General features: G+C 46.9%; 1 protein-coding gene across 1 annotated transcript in view; it reads right to left on the reverse strand.

Moving 5' to 3' along the window:
* Nucleotides 1–9986: 9986 nt before the first annotated feature.
* Nucleotides 9987–19507, reverse strand: part of LOC146178132 (ABC transporter G family member 23-like) — a 16706-nt gene continuing 7185 nt past the window's right edge. Inside the window, exons 2-4 of the mRNA XM_084579637.1 lie at nucleotides 12517–12694; nucleotides 11803–11906; nucleotides 9987–9992 (exon numbers count right to left, since the gene is read on the reverse strand). Coding sequence (XP_084435763.1) covers nucleotides 9987–9992; nucleotides 11803–11906; nucleotides 12517–12694 — 288 coding nt within the window. The remainder of the gene's footprint in view (nucleotides 9993–11802; nucleotides 11907–12516; nucleotides 12695–19507) is intronic.

Here is a 19507-nt window from a genome sequence, read left to right on the forward strand (position 1 = left end):
GTTACGCCACGTCAAGCGTAGTCTTCTGCTCAATGCCACATTCTCGTTTCAAGCACCGGTGATGCTGGTCACACCAATATTTTTCACACACATGCAAAAATGCATGCACACGATTGAAAGCACACTTGAGCGCGGAAACGCAACCCAAAAATAACGTCAAGGCGGAGCAGTGCAGCACCAAACCTAACCAAAAGAGTAGGCAGCGACGACTAAAAAGCTCGTATTGAGTTGCTCAAACATTTTCGCTCTAACCTGTTTCCGGGAACGTTCGGAGAAAGCTTTTATTGGCTCATACTGCCGTCGGAAAAAGCTGCCCGGGTGAGCGGCGTACTTGATTGGTCGACTTGGTCGACAAAGAAGTGACGTCACCAGCCACTAAATTCGCGACCAACCATAAGTCTCATCTTCTCTAGCGTTCCAGCCATCTGCAATCCCACTCTTGAACGCGCGCCAAAGAACACCACGCGACAGGAGCGTTCCTGCCATCTGCAATCACACACTGGAACGCTCGCCAAGGAACGCCACACGACAGGAGCGATGTTGCGTCTAAACGCCAATGCTGTTGGGAGAACAGGACAACTAGCGTGACGTAGACGGCTGGGAGAGGAGGATGTGAGCAGGCCTTGTAAAAGTCGAGAAGGTGTTGGACAGATACTGCGCCTTTCCCTTCCTCTGAACCAATTAAAAAAAAAAAAATGAAGGCGAGAGCATGTTGGCCGGTACCTTGCTCTTGAAGGCAGAATGATGTACCATCGAAAGTTCACGCCGATTAAGCAGTGAATGTCTCTATTCATTTCCAAAAATAACGTGTACCATCTGGGTACCATCTGGGTATAAAGCCTTTGAGTTTATTTTGGTTGTAAATCGAGTCTGGTGGCAGTCCTTTCGGAACACAGGCTAAAATAGTTAGAGCCGATTGTCTGCATCACCATCGCGTTAAAACCGTATCAGGAATGCAAGTTCCACAGCTGCTGCGGTGTGGTTTTGTGTTCAGTGGGCGAGCAAAATGCAGCCTTAAACGTTTGTGCGGCACAAGTGGTCCGGATGACCTGCCGGGTCACGAACCTCTTAGAGCACTTGAAGTACCATGGAAAGCTACGTATTTACTAAAACTAGGAAACGGACACGAGCAACAGGTATTCCATCAGTCGTCTTTGCGACGAAAGAATCTTTAAGCTAGCGTCACTAATGACGCTTCTCTCCCTTATCAACTGAACGTAGTCCGGTGCGCTAGAAAAAAAAAAAAAAAAAAAAAAAACAATTCGGACGGCATCCCACCGCGCCCCGTCCCACCTTCCGGCGCGCCCAGTGAGTGCGCGCCCACAGAAAGCCTAGTTGGCATTAATAAGAAGCGGATACACAGGGAGATGTAGTTCTAAACTATTTATATATTAGAAACTCCACACAGACGTTTCAGATTTCGATCGAATACTCGGAAGAACCACCCCTTGAACTTCTAGTATTCAAATATTACCGCAGTTATCATTTCAGCGTCTCTTTAACGAAGGCAAGTTAAAGATACGGCTACCTAACATTACCGTATCAATACGTCAACAAGAAAGAACTAGATCAAGGGGAGACCATCCGACGATAAACACAAAAGAAACTCAGTCTACCATCTCACACCTGCAACTGCAAACTCGTGGACTTAGGAATCTCCAACAGAATTAAATTTAAAGAAGTCCAAAATGTCATTCAGTATGAATGAACGTTGCAATTAACCATAGGACGCACTCGTATAAGGGTAGAGTATGCGGGCAGCGCGAGGACGATCAAGAGGATCGCAGAGGATACTGATTGTATAAATTCGTCCCGAATGATGCGTGATGATCAAGAGGATCGCAGAGGTTCCTGAGTCTATGAATTCGTCCCGAATGATGCATGAGAGGTCCGGGAGGAAGAAAGGTGACAAGTGCCAACTTTAAAGTGGGCGGACACACGCACAGATCGACGGCGGGACGGCCGCATATACGGATTCCGACTTTTGAAGGAGTATACGGGAGTCTCTGTCGCACAATGGCTGACGGATGAGGCAACTCACTATGCACTTGAGTTATCCCCTTCCTCTGACCGCGACCGGCTTTATACCGCTGACATTAGCTTGCAAGTCAGCACAATTTAAGCACTCCGACGATGTGCCTTTCGCAAGCCTCCCCTTGAACCTGCAATGGTCTTTGAACAAGCGTCCGTTCTGTAATTTCCCCTGTTTCGTGTCTATGAAGACATGAAATAAGAAATATGGTTTAACACAGACGGACCTCTGAAAGCGTGACCGAAGCGGGGTTCAATGTTTTGCTGCATTTCTACGCATGGTTTTCCCAAGCACCCGCAAGAGCTATAACGTCAGAAAGAGAAAAACCCCAAGGTCTTGTTGGCTTAGGGGTTCTGAAATTCCCTCACTGCAAAATGCGGTTTCCTGTCTTAAAAGGCCTTTTCTCTAATTACGGGCCAAACCGATCATCGGCTAATTGTATCTCTATGTTATTTGCCTTTCAGGCAAGATACGTGCCTACATTACGGTCTTGAGAGCAAGTGACTTGGTGCCCAGCTATGCAACCTGCACTATCATCTCTCTTGAATAATTTCACTCCCTTGCCCACGCCGTAGCACAGGCAGCCAGATTGAGTGAAACAGTCGTAGCTACTTTAACCCTCCTCTCCCCTCAGTCGATGACTCACCACTTATCATCATAATCGGGTAGTTTACACCATCGATGACCAGGGCAGCGGTTGTCGTACTGTCTAGGGCTGCAGAGCACAGGAGCCCTGCGTAAAGTAGTCATATTCGTCAGAAGTTGCGTTTCGTTTTCTTTCATGATATAACAATGTTGGATGTATATTTGAGCTTGAAAAAATAGGAGATAACTAAGTGGGCAGTGGTTATAGCTTAAATATAGCGGCCAGGCCTAGCATGCAATTTTAAAAGCTTGCCTGCTCTCGAGGTTCTGATGCTTCTAAATATCGCGAATTTCTTGAAAGCAATAGTTGGTTTCCGGGAGCTATGCGCTACTTGCTGTGAGCGCCCAGATAATGGCTCCGCTTCATCGCTGAGCGGTGACTCAGTTGCTTTCCTAGTTTTGTAAAAACCTCGTTTATGCAGTGAGACGGTCAGGAGGAGGTCAGCGCCTCTGAATGAGACGCTAAGCACCAAGAAGAAAAGGAGGCTGGCTGCATGGCTAGGCAACATTGACATACTCCAACCGTTTAAAAGCATCGAAGCGTACTCTGCGCACCAGATCACGAAGGCTGAAATATGTGGTTTGTATGTGGAGGAAAAAAATACTGCGCAAGATAAGCTTTGGTTTATCTCTCTGTTAAATACCAGCTTGTATGTGTAGATGCTTACTTTCTTATGTGGTACAGCTTTTCTCCCTCCTTCTGCTGCTGCTAACGATCATTCTTGCTAAAATGACGATGGCATCACATTTGCGAGTGAACTCCTGACCGGCCTTTATAGTAAAACTGATTTGACGTCACCTAGGCGCCCACGCAGCTGCTTGCCACCAGCTGCGCTCTCGCTTCTCCACCCTGTGAAGTCACACCTATTGACACACACAGTGCCCCACGCCCATCACATCTGGTCCCTCTGATGGTGAGGCGGTACCGTGACGTCATGCCAGTTGCCATGCCCGGCGGACAGGTTTGTCGCTCGATACCCCTTATAAACAGCAAGAGATGCAGCTGTCGCTGTAAAAAGGAAAGACGCGATACCTAGCGACATGCCGCACATGCCCTGCATGATCGCGATGATGACGATGGCGTAGATGGGACCTCTGGTAGGCAATTCGAAAATGACGAAGCCCACAAAAAGCAGCAACAGGTCCTGGGCGACCACCACGAACGACAGCGAGCAGACGTGCGCCAGCACCACTTCGTAGGGTTGCACGCCTGGAGACAAAGATTTGTAGAATAAGGCATTAATATACACGAGCTTGATCCTTATTCGCCACCGCCTCTTTCAGACGAGGGACTCAGGCCATCTAGTCACTCATTAGGTGACACAGCTGATATTTAAAAAGAGCGCGTCGCATGTATAGCTTTATCGGGCTAAAACGCAACGGAAAAAGAACCGACGGTATAGTGTGACAAAGTATACGCAAGGTCACAAGTGAACTTTACTTCCATAAGTAGGTTTAAACTTGACGGCGGGTCGAATTTCCGAACTGTGGAAGCAGTGGCGTTGGCCAAATGCCCTCTTCTCAAGCGTTTCACTCCAGAATTGCAAATTACCAGACTCGGGTGAGGTGAGGCCAATCTTATGAAAGAAAAAGGGGATGGGAAATGTGGAAGTGACAAGAAAGTCGGCTCCCTTGGTCTAGGGCTCCACTTGCTTTTGCTTCTTCACGGACAAGGTGGACGATCCTTAGCTGGACGTCCAAGGACTCGCTGGACAGCGCCGCCTCCCACTGCTCGTATGTGTGTTCTGTCTGAGGCGCCGTTTTGTTGTACACCCTCAGGATGTGTAGAATGGAGTGGGGCAGGCCCCATACCAGGGGCAAACAGAGCTGTCGTGGGTGGAATGTATTTTACTCCCGACATGTAAGTGAGGAAGTGTATTAGTTCGGAAGAGACCAGTAATTTGCCTCTGCTTTTGTCAGTTTCTTATGTGGAGGGATGTATTTACGTCTGTCCAGCCTCAGATGTTCCAGACGGTCTCCATATAGGCCGGGCATAGGAAGGGGGCATGAGTGGGGCTGGTGGTCTACCTGGTTAACTAAATCCTTGGGCTAGGCCATGAATCACCTCATTTCCCTCTAGCCCTTCTGCCCAGGGATCCACATGACATAATGAGCTTGTTTGTATTCGGCGTGACTAGTGTGTGAGATCTCTTTCTTGCTATATCTGGTAGTTAGGGCCATTGCTGTGGTTTCTGCCTCCTGTGGGTGATTCGCACAAATTGAGGCTTGTATGACCGCCTTGAGCTGTTAGTTCACAACTGCCACTGCGAACCTGTTGGGTTCGAGGTAGGCCCCTATGTCCGTATATAGTATGTGAGGGTCTCCGTCTTCCAAGGCCGGGGGACCCGTGAGCATAATGCTGAGATGATGCATGCGGTGTCAACTTGTGATGTCCCCCCACTGTAGCGAACTTTCGCAGTTGTAGTTTTGCTTTGACGAATGAACAATTCTAACAAAAGTGTTTAGATCGTTTTTTGTGGAGGCAAAGGTGCAAGAACACCGCAAAAAAATGTGATTTCGGAGCCTTTTTGTTTGCTAAAAGCACTAAAAGAATGCTCTCGGCGCTCACACTCTAAATATTTTTCTAATGAGAAAGCCTTGCTTGGTTTATGAGTGGCGTGGAAAGGAAGTGTTCGCAGCAAACGGCAGAGGAATCATGTCGTGCCTCACTGCTCGCCCAACATTCATAGTGCCTCACAGCTGCCACAGCAACTGTGACGCCAGCAGTTGTCGAACCACAATTGGCAAATGTGTTGCGAGGGATGCACGACGGGATTTTTTTTGCCGATTGCTGCGGACCTTTCCTGTCCACCCACTGATGAGTTCAGTTAGGCTTTGGCCTTAATGACCTGCTGGTCGAAGGTTCAAAAGTAAAGCGAACGTTGCTATCCTACCTTGTTTTTCAATACTTTCCGAAAGCTTCAAGAGATGTTAAAAACGGCATTGCGTCATTGTCTTAATCAAGGGTGGGCCTTGTTGTTATTGTTACTACCATGGTTATCAGGTAATGTTAATCGTGATGGCAATGATAATGATGCTAATAGTAGTGGATGCACTGTAGCCAGAGTAGCCGCCAGTATAGTCGTCTCGGCTGCAAGATTGTTCCACAGGCGTACGCTATCGCACCCACCGGCGACGATGCATCTTTCGAGGAGGCCGTCGCTCTTCTCGCCGAGAAGCGTGTTTACGCATAAAGCTGCCGATATGAAATAGATGAACCTGCGCAGAGGAGAGCAGTCGGCACCAAATGTATGCACGCCAAATGTCTTGCGGACTTGGAAAAAAAGCCGCAGCGTTATGTGCATGTACTTTACGTCCTTTTTCACTGTTATGTCAAAATACGCGCGCAATAACTCAAAGTTCTCGAAGTAATTGTGGTTATGGCACTGAGGTCGCTAGATTAACACCAAATTAGCAGTTCTAAAGAAAATGATTAAGTTCTTGTGGATTGATACAGAGTTAACCGCAGACCCATGAGTCAGACCGATATGTCTTTACAATTGGTTAAAATGAGTGGGGGTAAAAACCATGACATTTATAACACAAACAGGCAAGCACGCACACACATTCTCGTTACTGAAAAGTCTGCAGTGTAAGTTTATGCAGAAAAGGCGAGGACAGTTTGAGCAACTCAAAAAATAAAAATGGGCGCTTTAAATGGGAGCCGGGAACAAAGCCGAAACCGCGAATAACTGAGCTTGCGTTGTAGTGGCAATCACATTGAAAGCCTTCATCGAAAACAGGACGGACTCAACATTCCACTTTCTAGTATACCGACCACAGTAATAGCAGTCATGGGCAGTATCGAAGATACATGTATCTTCGATACTATCTTTAAATACATTTTGTGTATTGGTATCAGGTGCTGAAAATGAAAGTATCGGAGTATCGGTATCGAAAATGCATTTTTGGTGTATCGTGTATTTTAACTATACTCAATACTCTGCAAAATATTGAAGCCACTGTTTGTCAGACATTTGGTTGACGGCGCTCGCTCAGGCGCTAGTACAAACCAGGAGGCATATTTGCTTGCAGTGATCCTGATTTCCCTCCTGCTCGAAGCTTCCTTCAGACGCCCTATCTATCCATATTCTCTTTCTTTAAAACTAAAGGAGACAATGGCAAGTAGGTGCTCATGAAGTTGTTTACTTGTGAGCACTGAGTGTGTACCACGAAGCCGAAACCGTTAACAGACACGCAGAAACAAAGAACAAAATCGACAAAGAAACACCAGAGAATACAAACAGGGATTAGAGACCACGCGCACTTCATCCCTAGCTGCTCTCCCTCCCTTTGCAATCCGCCTCCTTGTCCGTCTCTGAGGCATGCGATTGTTGTCAAGCAGCATGCTCAGTGTGCTGACGAACGCAGTCACTTATGCTCCACCCTAGCTCTCCAGACCCTTGTCGGCTTTGCTTGGCGGCAAGAACATGAGCGTCTAAGGCCTCAGTCGGCCACGATGCAGTCGGCTAACCACCGTTCTTGCAGTTTACAGCGTTTGATTCGAAAAAAACACCTTTCTTTGTAACTGCGCCGGGAAGAGGCTTCTACTAGGCTTTTTATATAAAAACTATCACGTCTAAAATATTAAGAAATACACGACGTAAAAGCAATGTAACTGCACTTTTCAAGCCCATCAGTTTGAATAACAAATCCATGGTCGACAAAATTTTATGCCAAAAACATTTCAACGAAACGTGAATAAATCTTGTGAAGATACCCTTGTTTCATAAAGCAATAAACTGTTAAAATGTTTTTGAAATGTGCGAATTGACTGACGTCATTTGGATTGATGGACTCTTCTCTATTTTCTCTTCTGTCTGCACGAGGCAGCGGAGGTGGCTCAGCTACAGAGCCAGTAGCAGGCCCGTGCATTTTCTTTTCCTTCTTCCTGCAGCCACAACAACAACAACAACAAACAGCGGGGCCAAGCATGCTCTCATGCCGATTGTATTGCCGGGCTCGTTGTAAAAGCGTTGCTTCCATGGTCGGATCGCCTCAGTGAGGAATTCGGCAACCGTACGCGGTGGACTGCGCACAAGACCGGCAAAAAACTCCTGCTTGACCCCACGCATGAGGTGGCGAAGCTTCTCCGCCATGGAGGGGTCGTGTCCTCCACATACATGCGGACGCTTTCGTTAGTCCGCTGGTTGCGGGAGTGGAGCGCAGCTTCCGCTTTCTCCCGGCGGTCTACGTTGGGGAATGTAGCTAGGAGATTTCGGCGAAATGTCTCTCAGGTGGACAAATTTTTCTCATGGTTCTCGCACCACGTCCTAGCGGAGTCTTCAAGCGCAAAAAACACGCTTTGGATCTTACGGTCGTCGCTCTATTATTAGCTACTCTCTCTTAAAAAGAACACTTCTTTTTTTCTTTTATCTAAACCAGACTAGGTTCCCAAGAGAGACGCTAGTGTATCTTGGCTTTGTTAACTATATTCAAGATCCTCGAGTCGACGCGGCTATGCTTCGCTCTTCCGGTAAAGGGCCCCTTCATCAAATATGACAGTGCGGCGTGCTCGTCTAATTATATAGAGATACTTTTCTTATTTGCCTCGCTTACAGAACGCCCACATTGCGGTACTGTTTTGTAACTGATAAAAACGTTCAGCTGTTTTATTAAGGCGAACGCCTTTAACGGATCATGCTGTCGTGTACAAAGTTTGTCCCGCTTTTGCGGCGTTCTGATTGGCCGAGGCGGGATGCGTCTCTGCCATCTGCAATGCCACAGTTAAGCAGTCCTCCTACAGTGGCTAGCCACTGTAGTGCTCCCCTTATGGGGCTGGGACAGGTAGGTCACCGCCGCTTACGGCGGGGACTGCCACCGAATTTTTATCAGTTGTAGGCCGTCATTGCACCTGCCACCGCTTCGGTGGTGGACGACGGCTGTTATGGCGACGCGCGTCTTTCTTTTCCTCTTCCTTTTCTTTCTTTATTTTCTCTTCTGTCTGCAAGAGGCAGCGGAGGTGGCTCAGTTACAGAGCCAGTAGCAGGCCCGTGCATTTTCCTTTCCTTCTTCCTGCAGCCACAACAATAACAACAAATAGTTGAACGCGCGCCAAGGAACGCCACGCGACAGGAGCGATGGTGTACCGTCCAAACTCACACTTGCCAGAGGAAGTGTGATAGACACTGCGCCTTTTCTTTGCTGTAAACCAAGTACAAATATATGTAGCACTGCAACGAATGCCGACAAGAGGATAACGATGGGAGGCAAATTATAAGATAAGAAGGGTAGGCTTTCGCCATTCTCCTCTTAAGAGACATCTGAGACCCTCTAAATTTTTTTTTGTTATCATCTAGCTTTTAACACAGAATGCGAGGTTCAAATTTCTGCTATCGCACTAATATCATGGATGGATGGATGCAAAAAACTTTATTTTCGTTAGAGAGCATGTGTGGACGTATCCGTGTTAGATAGCCATCAATCCATGGCTGACGGCGACCTGGGTGGCCCACTCCACGGCCCTGGTCTGGACGACCGGGTCTGAGCTGGCCAACACGGTCTCCCACTGCTCGAGGGAAGGATCACGCATAATATCCGCCGGTGGCGGTGCTATGCTACAGCTCCATAATATGTGGTCATAGGTTGCCAATTCCTGACACCATTTGCACTCCGGCTGAATGTCCGGGTAGATTTTGCTCAACACGTATGGATTGAAGAAACATCTAGTCTGCAATCGTCATCAGACGCATTCCTGCGCCTTCACCAATTGCTTGTCCGGGGGTGGGTAAATCCTCCGCTCAAGTTTGAAATGATTAGTAATGTCATGAAAGGATACCAGCCCATCTCTCGTGGACCTTCCCGGAACGTCCGGCTCACCTACTCGGCTGACGAAACCTCGATCATTCATGTGAGCCGTCTCGTTCCCAGGATGCCCAGAGTGTGCTGGTACCCAGACAATTTCCGCCTCCGTAGTCCCTCGCCCCGTGGCCCGATTCAACAATCGCGCCGCTGTGACAGATATTCTGCCCCTCGCCAAATTTCGGATGGCTGTTTTGGAGTTCCCCAAGAAAAAAAAAAAAAAAAAAGTGATTGATTTATAGGAAGGGAAAGGCGCGGTAACTGCCTCACTTGGTTTCTGTGGACACTTAACCGTACCGTAAGGGAAGGGAGGGAGGTGGGAGTGAAAGTGGAAAGAGAGAAAGAGGAGTCGTAGTGGAGGGCTACGGAGTAATTTCGACCACCTGGGGATCTTTCACGTGCGCTGACATCGCACAGCACACGGACGCCCCTTCGTTTCGCCTCCATGGAAACGCAGCCGCCGAGGTCGGGTTCGAACCCAGGTACTCTGGCACAGTAGTCGGGCGTCTTACCGCTGCACCACCCAAGCGCACGCAGCACTGAGCCTTATAGCAAAGAAAAAACGGAGGGGCGGGCCACGCGTAAGTAACGTGTAATATATGGAATGGAAAGTTCCAGATTTAATCGGATGTAGCCAAGTGCTCACAGTTTGGTTCGTGAAAAGAACACTAACCTAAAGAAATTGTTCGCTAGGCTGCTTGTGGAAGCTTTGTAATCATGGCTTCAATTCGATGGGAAGTTGTGACAAGGCCAGAGAGCGGAGCTTCAATAAATCCGTGCTGTCGGATTCGTTTAAGCCCTTTCAGAGAAACAGAAACGGCAATATAGGTACCACTGAAAGTTCTAGAAAGCATGGTATAATTTCCCAGCTTCGCCAATAATATTACCGCCTTTGCCATATTGGGATTTCAGAGATGTATCGAAGATACAGTATCGAGTATCTGTACTGAAACCGATTTCGCTTCGGTATCTTGTATTGGTATCGGAAATACAGTTTTTCAAGGTATCGAGTATCGTATCGAAGATACTTTTTTGAAGTATCTTGCCCAGCCCTGAGTAATAGGGACATCAACAAGCGACACTTACGTCAAAATCATTCCGGGAGCGACGAATTCACTGAACGTCGGTTCCTTGCTGCCAATGACAGGATCTTCTCTCTGTTTTCAGATTAATGAACGTATGGAATCGTTTATGTAAATACTTTGTAACTCCAGACTAGCAGCGTACCAGCTTTATCTGGGTTATCACAAATGATGGCTCAATTTTCGTTCAATGTTTCATTGCAACGCTTAAACCAGCCCTTTTCAAGAGCTGGAATGAAGAAAGAAACAAATGGAGGGAAAACAGGGGGCGTTTTGTGAGATACCCAACTGCCGCCAAGAAACGCCTAGGGCCTCTAATGGGTGTTGATAAATGTGAAATAGTAATGTAGTCGTGGACATAAGGAATCCGGAAGTAGAAGAAAAAATAACATATCGCTAGTGGGATCCGAACCCCCACAACCTCTGAATTTCAGTTCTACTTACAGTCAACTAGAGTTCTGGGAACCCACAACCCCCTGCCCTCTGCCCCCTGCGCGCACACACACACACACACACACACACACACACACACACACACACACACACACACACACACACACACACACACACACACACACACACACACACACACACACACACACACACACACACACACACACACACACACACACACACACACACACACACACACACACACACACACACACACACACACACACACACACACACACACACACACACACACACACACACACACACACACACACACACACACACACACACACACACACACACACGCACACACGCACACACACACACGCACGCACGCACGCACGCACGCACACACACACACACACACACACACACACACACACACACACACACACACACACACACACACACACACACATATATGCGTTCCCTGGTGTCAGTGGCTGTCGGCACCCTTTGCACGTCAGTGATTATTTTGCGCATTCTATAATGCGTGCCACGTACACGCGACATATAACGTCACAGCCACCGGTCGCCTGTTGAAATAGAAAGCTTAAAAAGAGAAGAAAGAAAAATGGAAATTATTTACCGACCGTAGGTCAGTACTACGAGGCTATGACAATTTCTGACACATCCTAACAGAGAAAATAGGCACCAAAATTCGGCAGCTGTACTTGTTTAATTTAGCAGCGCCTTATGACAGAAGAAAACCGCGGAAATGTGTTCTCTACTTGCGCCTTTAAATCTGCCAAAGAGAGGAATGGTAACGCAGCTGATGTGCGCTCTCACCATTAGAACGCTCTGGAAGTGGAGGACGTTTACGGACGTCGAGGGCAACGCTTCTTCGAGTGCTTTAGCCATGTAGTACTCGATTGTCTTGAACACCTGCTGGTCTGCGATGAAAGATATGCATTCGCAGCTGATACTCGACTGGTGCCGAGGTAGTTCTGAGGCACCTAAACACGCCCACTGAAAACAGTTGAAGGATGTATCATACGATGCCATAACATTACAATAAAGTATGGAAGATATTTTATGATAGTACATGACATCGTAAATTTGAATAACTTTGAACGATAAAGCCTGTATGAAGTTATTGCATCACAGAACATTTTTCACTAGGCTGGAGTTCCTCTGTACTCAGCTGCACAAGGTATACTTAATTGCCATTTCGTTCTGAGGGTGCTTGTTGAGGGCGCTTTTGTAGGGCAGTCAAATAATCGCCCCCCCCCCCCCTCCCCACTTCCCCCATCAGGTTAAAAGCATGCGTCGATCGAAACTGCGAACGGTTAATTAGGGTGCGCGATGTGATTAGACGGCAGTGCTCTACAATATCTCTCCTTCTGAAGACCTTTGGAGCACGACCTTACCAATGCGCTTCAAAGGAAGCCCCCTTGTTGCCATGGCCTGCGGTGATTTCGACAGGGAGCATAGAACCAGCTGGATATAATTGCGACACACGAAATTAGCGCACGGGGGTAGGAAAAGAGGGTGAGTGCTCACTCGACATGTCAAGGCAGGCATGCAGTGAAGCAAAGTCCAGCAGAGACTCCGTGAGCGGCACCGTGGGGTTGAAGCGGGCGATCAGGCTGCTAGTGAGGTTGTGCTTTGCGTGGACAACGGCGTACGTCAGACCCGACATGACCGAGTCGATGGCCTCGTCGAGTGTGCCATAGCTAATCTGCATACAAGGTGACGCTGAGCAATTAGGGAACTTCTGCATTTAGGACGAACCGTGAGAACGGTAGCGAAAACGTAGTGCTTTTAGCTCGATTGCTCTTAAAAGAACGCATCTTGGATTCTAGGGCGCCAGCATACGCACACACGTATAAACATGCACACGAACACACCCGCACAGATGCACAAGCGTGCGATCTGGCAGAGAGACAAAAAGTGCAGAGAAACTATCCATGATCGAACGTTCACAAGCGTACGCCATCGGTCGCAGCCGTAGCTCATTGCTCGATTGTCTCGGCAACCTCTCTTGAATGGCTGCGGTATCTGTCTTTAGCGAAAGTGGCTTGCTTTACGCCACGCTACTTTTTTTTTGTCATGCCGCCTGGTGGATAAGCACGAAACTAGGTTCGCGGATTTCGCCCGCACTCGCTAATATGATGTAGTGTATGGCGTACTTAAGTTAAATGAAGGAGTGGCGCAGATGAAGCGCCATGAAGAAGACAATGTTCGCTGCACAGCGTGAGAGTGTGCTGCTGTTTTATACGAGGCGTGATCGGCTGCGGAGATAGTATAGTGCTCTCGTTTCTGGTCTACAGAAGCTGATCTGTTAGTTCTGGCGTGGGCTCGAAACCCAGAGCTGGCGCATGCACAGTACCTAACATGCGCAGATTAATCACCTTGGATAATGAAGCCGACAATATTTGCTGCACATCACAGAGTTCAAGGTGAAACTAGAGTGCACTCTATAGTGAAATGTTCTGAGCCAGATGACCTTGAGGTTTGGCATAGGAGAAGTAGGTATTACGCTCTAAAATGAATCAAACTAAATGGCATTGAAACCGCTGCAAACCGAGATAGTTGGAGGCCTTTGTCCAGCAAAAAGCAAAAAAAAAACAAAAACAAATTTTACGCAAGTTCGTCGCAAGTAGCGTGTGCAGTTTTGATGGCCTGCTTTGTCCCCGAACTACATAATAAAACTCATCTTGTAGTGGCGCCACAGGGACGAGGACAGATACGGAGAAAGACAGACCAAGTGCTCACTATCAACTGTCAAAATTTATTGGGACATGTAATATATACGAAAAAACCCAAAAAAATACACAAAGAAACAATAGGCAACACATGCGCACTCCGGTCCATGGTTACAAGGCTCATATCAAAACCGACCTGGTGTCAACCGTATCACCGTATCAAATGTTCGAGATAGTCAAATTCAGCATCAAGCAGCAATAACGACGCCTCGCTTACACATTTGTCGGGTGTCTCTTTTATTTTAAACGCCTCCACAATTTCTCGGGCTGTCTTGTCATTATGTTTCCAGATAACGCGTGATTAATGGAACAGCGGTGTGCAATCATGACCCTTGACATGCTTGAAGAAGTGTGTCCCCGACCCGCCTTCGAGTGACCTGGCATGCTCACGTAGGCGCACATTAATACAGCGCCCCGTCTGCCCCGTCAGGCCGCAGGAAAACTGAATGGTGTAAACCACCTCGCAGACACACTCCACCCACGGATCAGAGTGCTTAACACCACACCCATTAATCATCTTCACCCGCGGAGTGTCTCTCCGCTCGATAGCAGCACATAATCGACCTAGTTTATTTCTAGACGAAAACACCATGTTCATGTCGTAACGTCGAGCCACCTTCTTAAGGCCGTGGGAAACACCGTGAAAGTACGGGATGACGGCGAACTTTTCCTTCTCCTGGCCTCTTTCTTTTTGTATCCTTACGGTCATTAGGCTTAGTTTCAGTCGCTTCAGGATTCTCTGCGCTGCCGCTGCCAACACTGAGTCTCGAAACCCTGCGTTTCTCAGCCTGGTTACAGTGGCTAGAATAGGGGAAGTGTGCAGACCGCGCTACCGACTCTGAAGCCCTTCCGTGATGCTACGGAGCGGGAGATCCAGGGGGCGTTGACAAACGCTTACACGTCCGCTCACTGCGTGTCGTCTGCTCGCCGCGCGGTTAATCAGCCACGTTTGAGACGTCCCTTCAAGATCCGATGCATACTTTCTGCTCTTACTGCGACCTCCACTTTTACACGGCATTTTTATTTATTTGTCAACTATCTAAGTCATGCCGATGTAATTTTATTATTCTATGCAGCGGCCATTTTTAAGCGGAAGAATTACAACCAGCATTCTAAGCGGGACTTCGCCGGGGTGGCTTTAAAACCTCCTTTGAGCAATCACTCCAAGAAACACTTGCCGCCAGTAACTGCCACCAGACACTGGCCGAGGTAAAAAGATTAACTTTGCCGGCCACAGTGCTAGATAGACCACTCCGCAATTTCGGTACCCAGTTTTTCTTTCTTTTTTTTTTTTTTTCACGTATTAAGCTGCCAGTCATTCAAGCTGCGCTTTGATCGACGGTCGTTGACTTCATCCTATAGGACACAGTGGCACTAAAGACGTTAAATAGTTCCTTGGGTTTTCATTAGGATTAAGGAGACCTAATTAAGTACTTAGCTAAACGTGGCAAGGCATGGCATAACAAAAGCTAAAGGAAGCAATACTTTTCTAAACATGAGCTGTAAACATTGCATGTATATCCATGCTAGTAAACCACCCCTGAATTTTTTTTTTGCCGTGAATTTTTTGTTTTTCGAATAGATAGGTGAGCAGCTGAAGAATCACTTGGGGATAGTAGTAATTTTGTTTTTGCAGTTACTGTCTTGCTTCGCTACTCATTTTGCCTGGGCTGCTTAATTTGGCTGTTTTTCTTCTGTGAGACAAGAAAAAACACCTCTGCTGCACAACAAATTTCATTTTATAATTGATTAGCAGGCGCTGAAGCAATGGGAAAATTTCTTAATTACCGCCATTTTTTTCTTTTCAGTTCTTCAGTGGCGTTATTTAAATAACTGGCAGTTATCACTTTTGTATCAAGAGCTCTGAACTTCGCGACCGTATTGGGTGGAAGACTTTAGCAACCCGTAGAAAAATCTGCTGACTGAAGTTCTTGTACAGCATTTACAATGATTGTAATGATTGTACCGGAATTCGAGACAACATGAAAAAGATTGAGTTATCAATGCCGCATTAATGTATTTAAGTTTTCGTTTTTCCCTAAAACAATTCTGGACTGGAATAAGCCTTCGAATGATGTAGTCTGTGCACCTGGCTTCCTAAGTGCTGTTGAAATTTTCCTTGAAACGGTTTTTGACACATGCATATCAAGGCACAATCAGAACAATGGTCCGAAATACGCCGTACAAAGGGGCCACCCACGCTCGTTCTATCAATTAACATAGCAGTTGTGCCATAAATAACGTGCCAAAGCTGACGTGACAGTAATTATTTTCAAAAGCAGCTCGCAAAACAGCAGCGTTGCGCCTTTCAATAATTTCGCACACCGAACAACTATATCTAGTACGATTTGTACTCGGTTTTGTAACGAGGTACAAAACAATGGCTTTGTCGCCGGCTCATCATACACCGTGAGGCAGAATTTGCACCAAAAAACAACGCAAAGTGCCCACATCCCGTGCGCACTCCAGGGTTCAAGCACGCGTTTCATGCGCCGACCTGACGTGTAAGCGAGAAGGTGCGCCGTCTAGCGGAAGCATCACCAGGCGGCTTCAATGCTCCCCATAGGCGCCGCTTGGCGGTAATCGCACTTTATCATTCTAGCCACTGTAGCCTGGTCACCTGATCCGCGAAAGCTTTGTTAGTTTGATGGGGACATGGCTTGGTAAGGGCCGAACTCAATGCAATAGAAGCAATGCCGTTCTTAATGAACTTCGAATGGCTTGATGAAAAATTTAACAATGGCTTACAAGACCTTGGTGAAAAAGACCAGCACACCTGCTGACCTTAAAAAAAAAAACAGACAGATCATCCAAAAATTGGATTCTCCCGTTACATAATAAAATATACTGATTCGTGTCACATACAGAATCGTGCTAACCCGCGAAATACTAACCTGGACATCCTTATAAACACGACTGCGTAAAGCACGTTTTTCGAAACGCGGTCTGAGTGCTCATGCCGTTTGTTGTATACATTTCAAAGTTGTATTTGCAGTGTTAGGCGTCAAACTTAAAAGACGTCAAGAAAGCCCGACGTAAAGGCAAAATACACAATGCACGTACTGATCAAATCGACACAAACTGTACCGAGGCAAAGAATGAAAGCACCTGGAGTGCACGGCAGAAGAAATGTGGAAAGGTGTTGGTATTCGTAAGGTTATGGCGGCGGTTTGGTGTTGTGCGAGAAATTTACAGTGAAGTTAAACATTTGGGGTGGTGATTGTGCTTCAGTGTGAAGTATATATGGCGCAGTAGTGGTGGTTCGGAGCTTGTGTCTGAAGATTTAAGTGAATTTTGGAGTTGAGTTCGTGCTTAACTGCGAAAGAATTTCATGTCGCATTAGTAAAAAAAGATTCTGAGATAACGGTGGAATCTACACTGCAGGAATGCGAAAGCCTAGGTGTTGCTGGTGCACACGGTGCATCTCGTTCGCGCTCATTATCATAATCAACTAAATGCACCATCATTTCAACCGTTACAATATCATTGCTAATCGCATCATTGTCATTATCACTAATTGCAGCGTCAGCGTCATTTTCATGGCTACTGTCATCCTAACGGTAGACAAGGAGAATTATGACGTGCGTTTCACGATTCCGGGTGTGGCTGGCTCTGTTGGTTAAAGCGCTCGGCTGGGGATTTAAGGGATGGAGGTTCAATTCCCAGTGAAGACAGGATTTATTTATCAATTTTAACTATCTTCCTCACTACAGACAATGCGAATTATGATGTGCGTTTCACGATCTCTGACGTGGCGCAGTCAGTTAAGGTCATTAGCCATAACTATCACTAGTACTAGTTAAAGTGTGACATGGTCGTGGTCGGACGAACAGGGTCATGACCGCGAGTATTAGCCATTAAAAGCTTTCGCCTTAAAATGCCGTCCGCCGGCGAGAGTCCTTGGCTCAAAATTTCCACGATGCGACCACGATGGTGTCTGATCTCGTGATGCATAAAGGGGACATGTATATGGTCATGAATGATAAAAAGTTAGCGCACACTGACCTCAGGTAGTCATGACTCAGTCAATTGGTTTGGTTTGGTTCGTGGGGTTTAACGTCCCAAAGCGACGCAGGCTATGAGAGATGTCGTAGTGGAGGACTCCGGAAATTTCTACCACCTAATGTTCTTTAACGTGAATTGACAACGCGCAGCACACGGGCGTCTTGCTTTTCGCTCCATCGAAAAGCGGCCACCGAGGCCGGGATTCCATCTCGCTTCCTTGGGAACAGCTCGATCGAGCGCCGTAACCACTGCATCACTCCAGCGGGTTATGACTCAGTAATTATGCAACGAACAGGTATCACAGTATAATGTGTAGAATTTGTACTAGCATTGCGAACAGTCATGACTAATAAGCCAATAACATGACTTATGCTATAGCCGTTGTGCAACGTAGCATGACTGATCGCAATACAAAGTAACGTAATGTATCATGTTGAGTCATTACAAATAGTCATGGCTCATAGTCAGTGACATCACAGACAGCCCTTGAGAATTCTCGTGAAAGTTCACTTCGGCACACGCATCGCGAGTTTGATATGCGTGCATGAAGTTTTCGAATAGAGGCATATGTTCTGCAGTTGCTGCCGTAAAAAAATAACCAGAAATTAAAAGGTCTCTGAGTTGTCTGGAAAATGGCGAAAGCCTGCCTTTCCTATTACTTACCTCTCATCGTCTGCCTCTTATCGGAGTTCGTTGCAGTGCTATATATATATATATATATATATATATATATATATAATTGTTATAGAGGAAAGGAAAGGCGCAGTATCTGTCGCAGTTTCTCCGGCAAGTGTGAGTCTTGGGCTCACCTGATAGCCCACAACGTTGCAAGAACTTCAAAATCCTTTCCTTTAAGCACTTCAAACACACCGGCAACACCGGCGAACAGCGCTACCAAGCACTTCGCGGACCGCTTCTTGCCTCCTCAAGATGGCCGCCGCAGGCTTCACTCTAGTACAGTTGCTAGAATAGCCCCTGTAACTCTATCCCATTGGCCGGTATAGGCGACTTCCACTCCACATACTGGAACTTCCTCGATCGATTCCACTCACCTGTATATTTAAAGATCTCGACGATATCCGAGTCAGGGGGCGTTTCTAGCACAACTCAGCGCATAAGTCGCAGCTTAACCTCAATGTCAAACCTTCCCCCGCCGGGGTGACGCAATGGTTACGGCGCTCGACTACTGCTCCCAAGGATGCGGGATCGAATCCCGGCCTCGGCGGCCGCTATTCGTTGGAGGCGAAAAGCACGGCGCCCGTGTGCTGTGCGATGTCAGTGCACGTTAAAGAACCCCAGGTGGTCGAAATTTCCGGAGTCCTCCACTACGGCGTCTCTCATAGCCTGAGTCGCTTTGGGACGTTAAACCCCACAATCCAACCAAACCTCACTTTCACTCCCACCTTCCTCCCTTCCCTTACGGTGCGGTTTAGGTGTCCACATAAACAAGTGTGAGAGATACTGCGCCTTTACCTTCCTATGAACCAATTATTATTATTGAGTCAAGCAGTAGCAACGCTAGTATTGCATAGTGGCGTAGCTTATGTCGAGTGAATAGCACTGGATTAATTTCATCTTAATTAAACATAGTGAATTAATTTCCCGATATTATACTTAGGACCTTATGCGATATCGCCGAGTCATATGTCGTTAGCTAGCTTATTTCGAGCATAATTGCACTAGGCAAATTGTAGGTCTTAATTAATTACTGCTAATTAGCTAATTATGAATAAAAATAAACTTTATGCTATAGCTACACGTCGTATATCGTTGAATAGCTT

This window comes from Amblyomma maculatum, chromosome 9, assembly GCF_055883805.1.
Source record: "Amblyomma maculatum isolate TAMU_Amacu chromosome 9, ASM5588380v1, whole genome shotgun sequence".
NCBI classification, from domain to species: Eukaryota; Metazoa; Arthropoda; class Arachnida; order Ixodida; family Ixodidae; genus Amblyomma; species Amblyomma maculatum.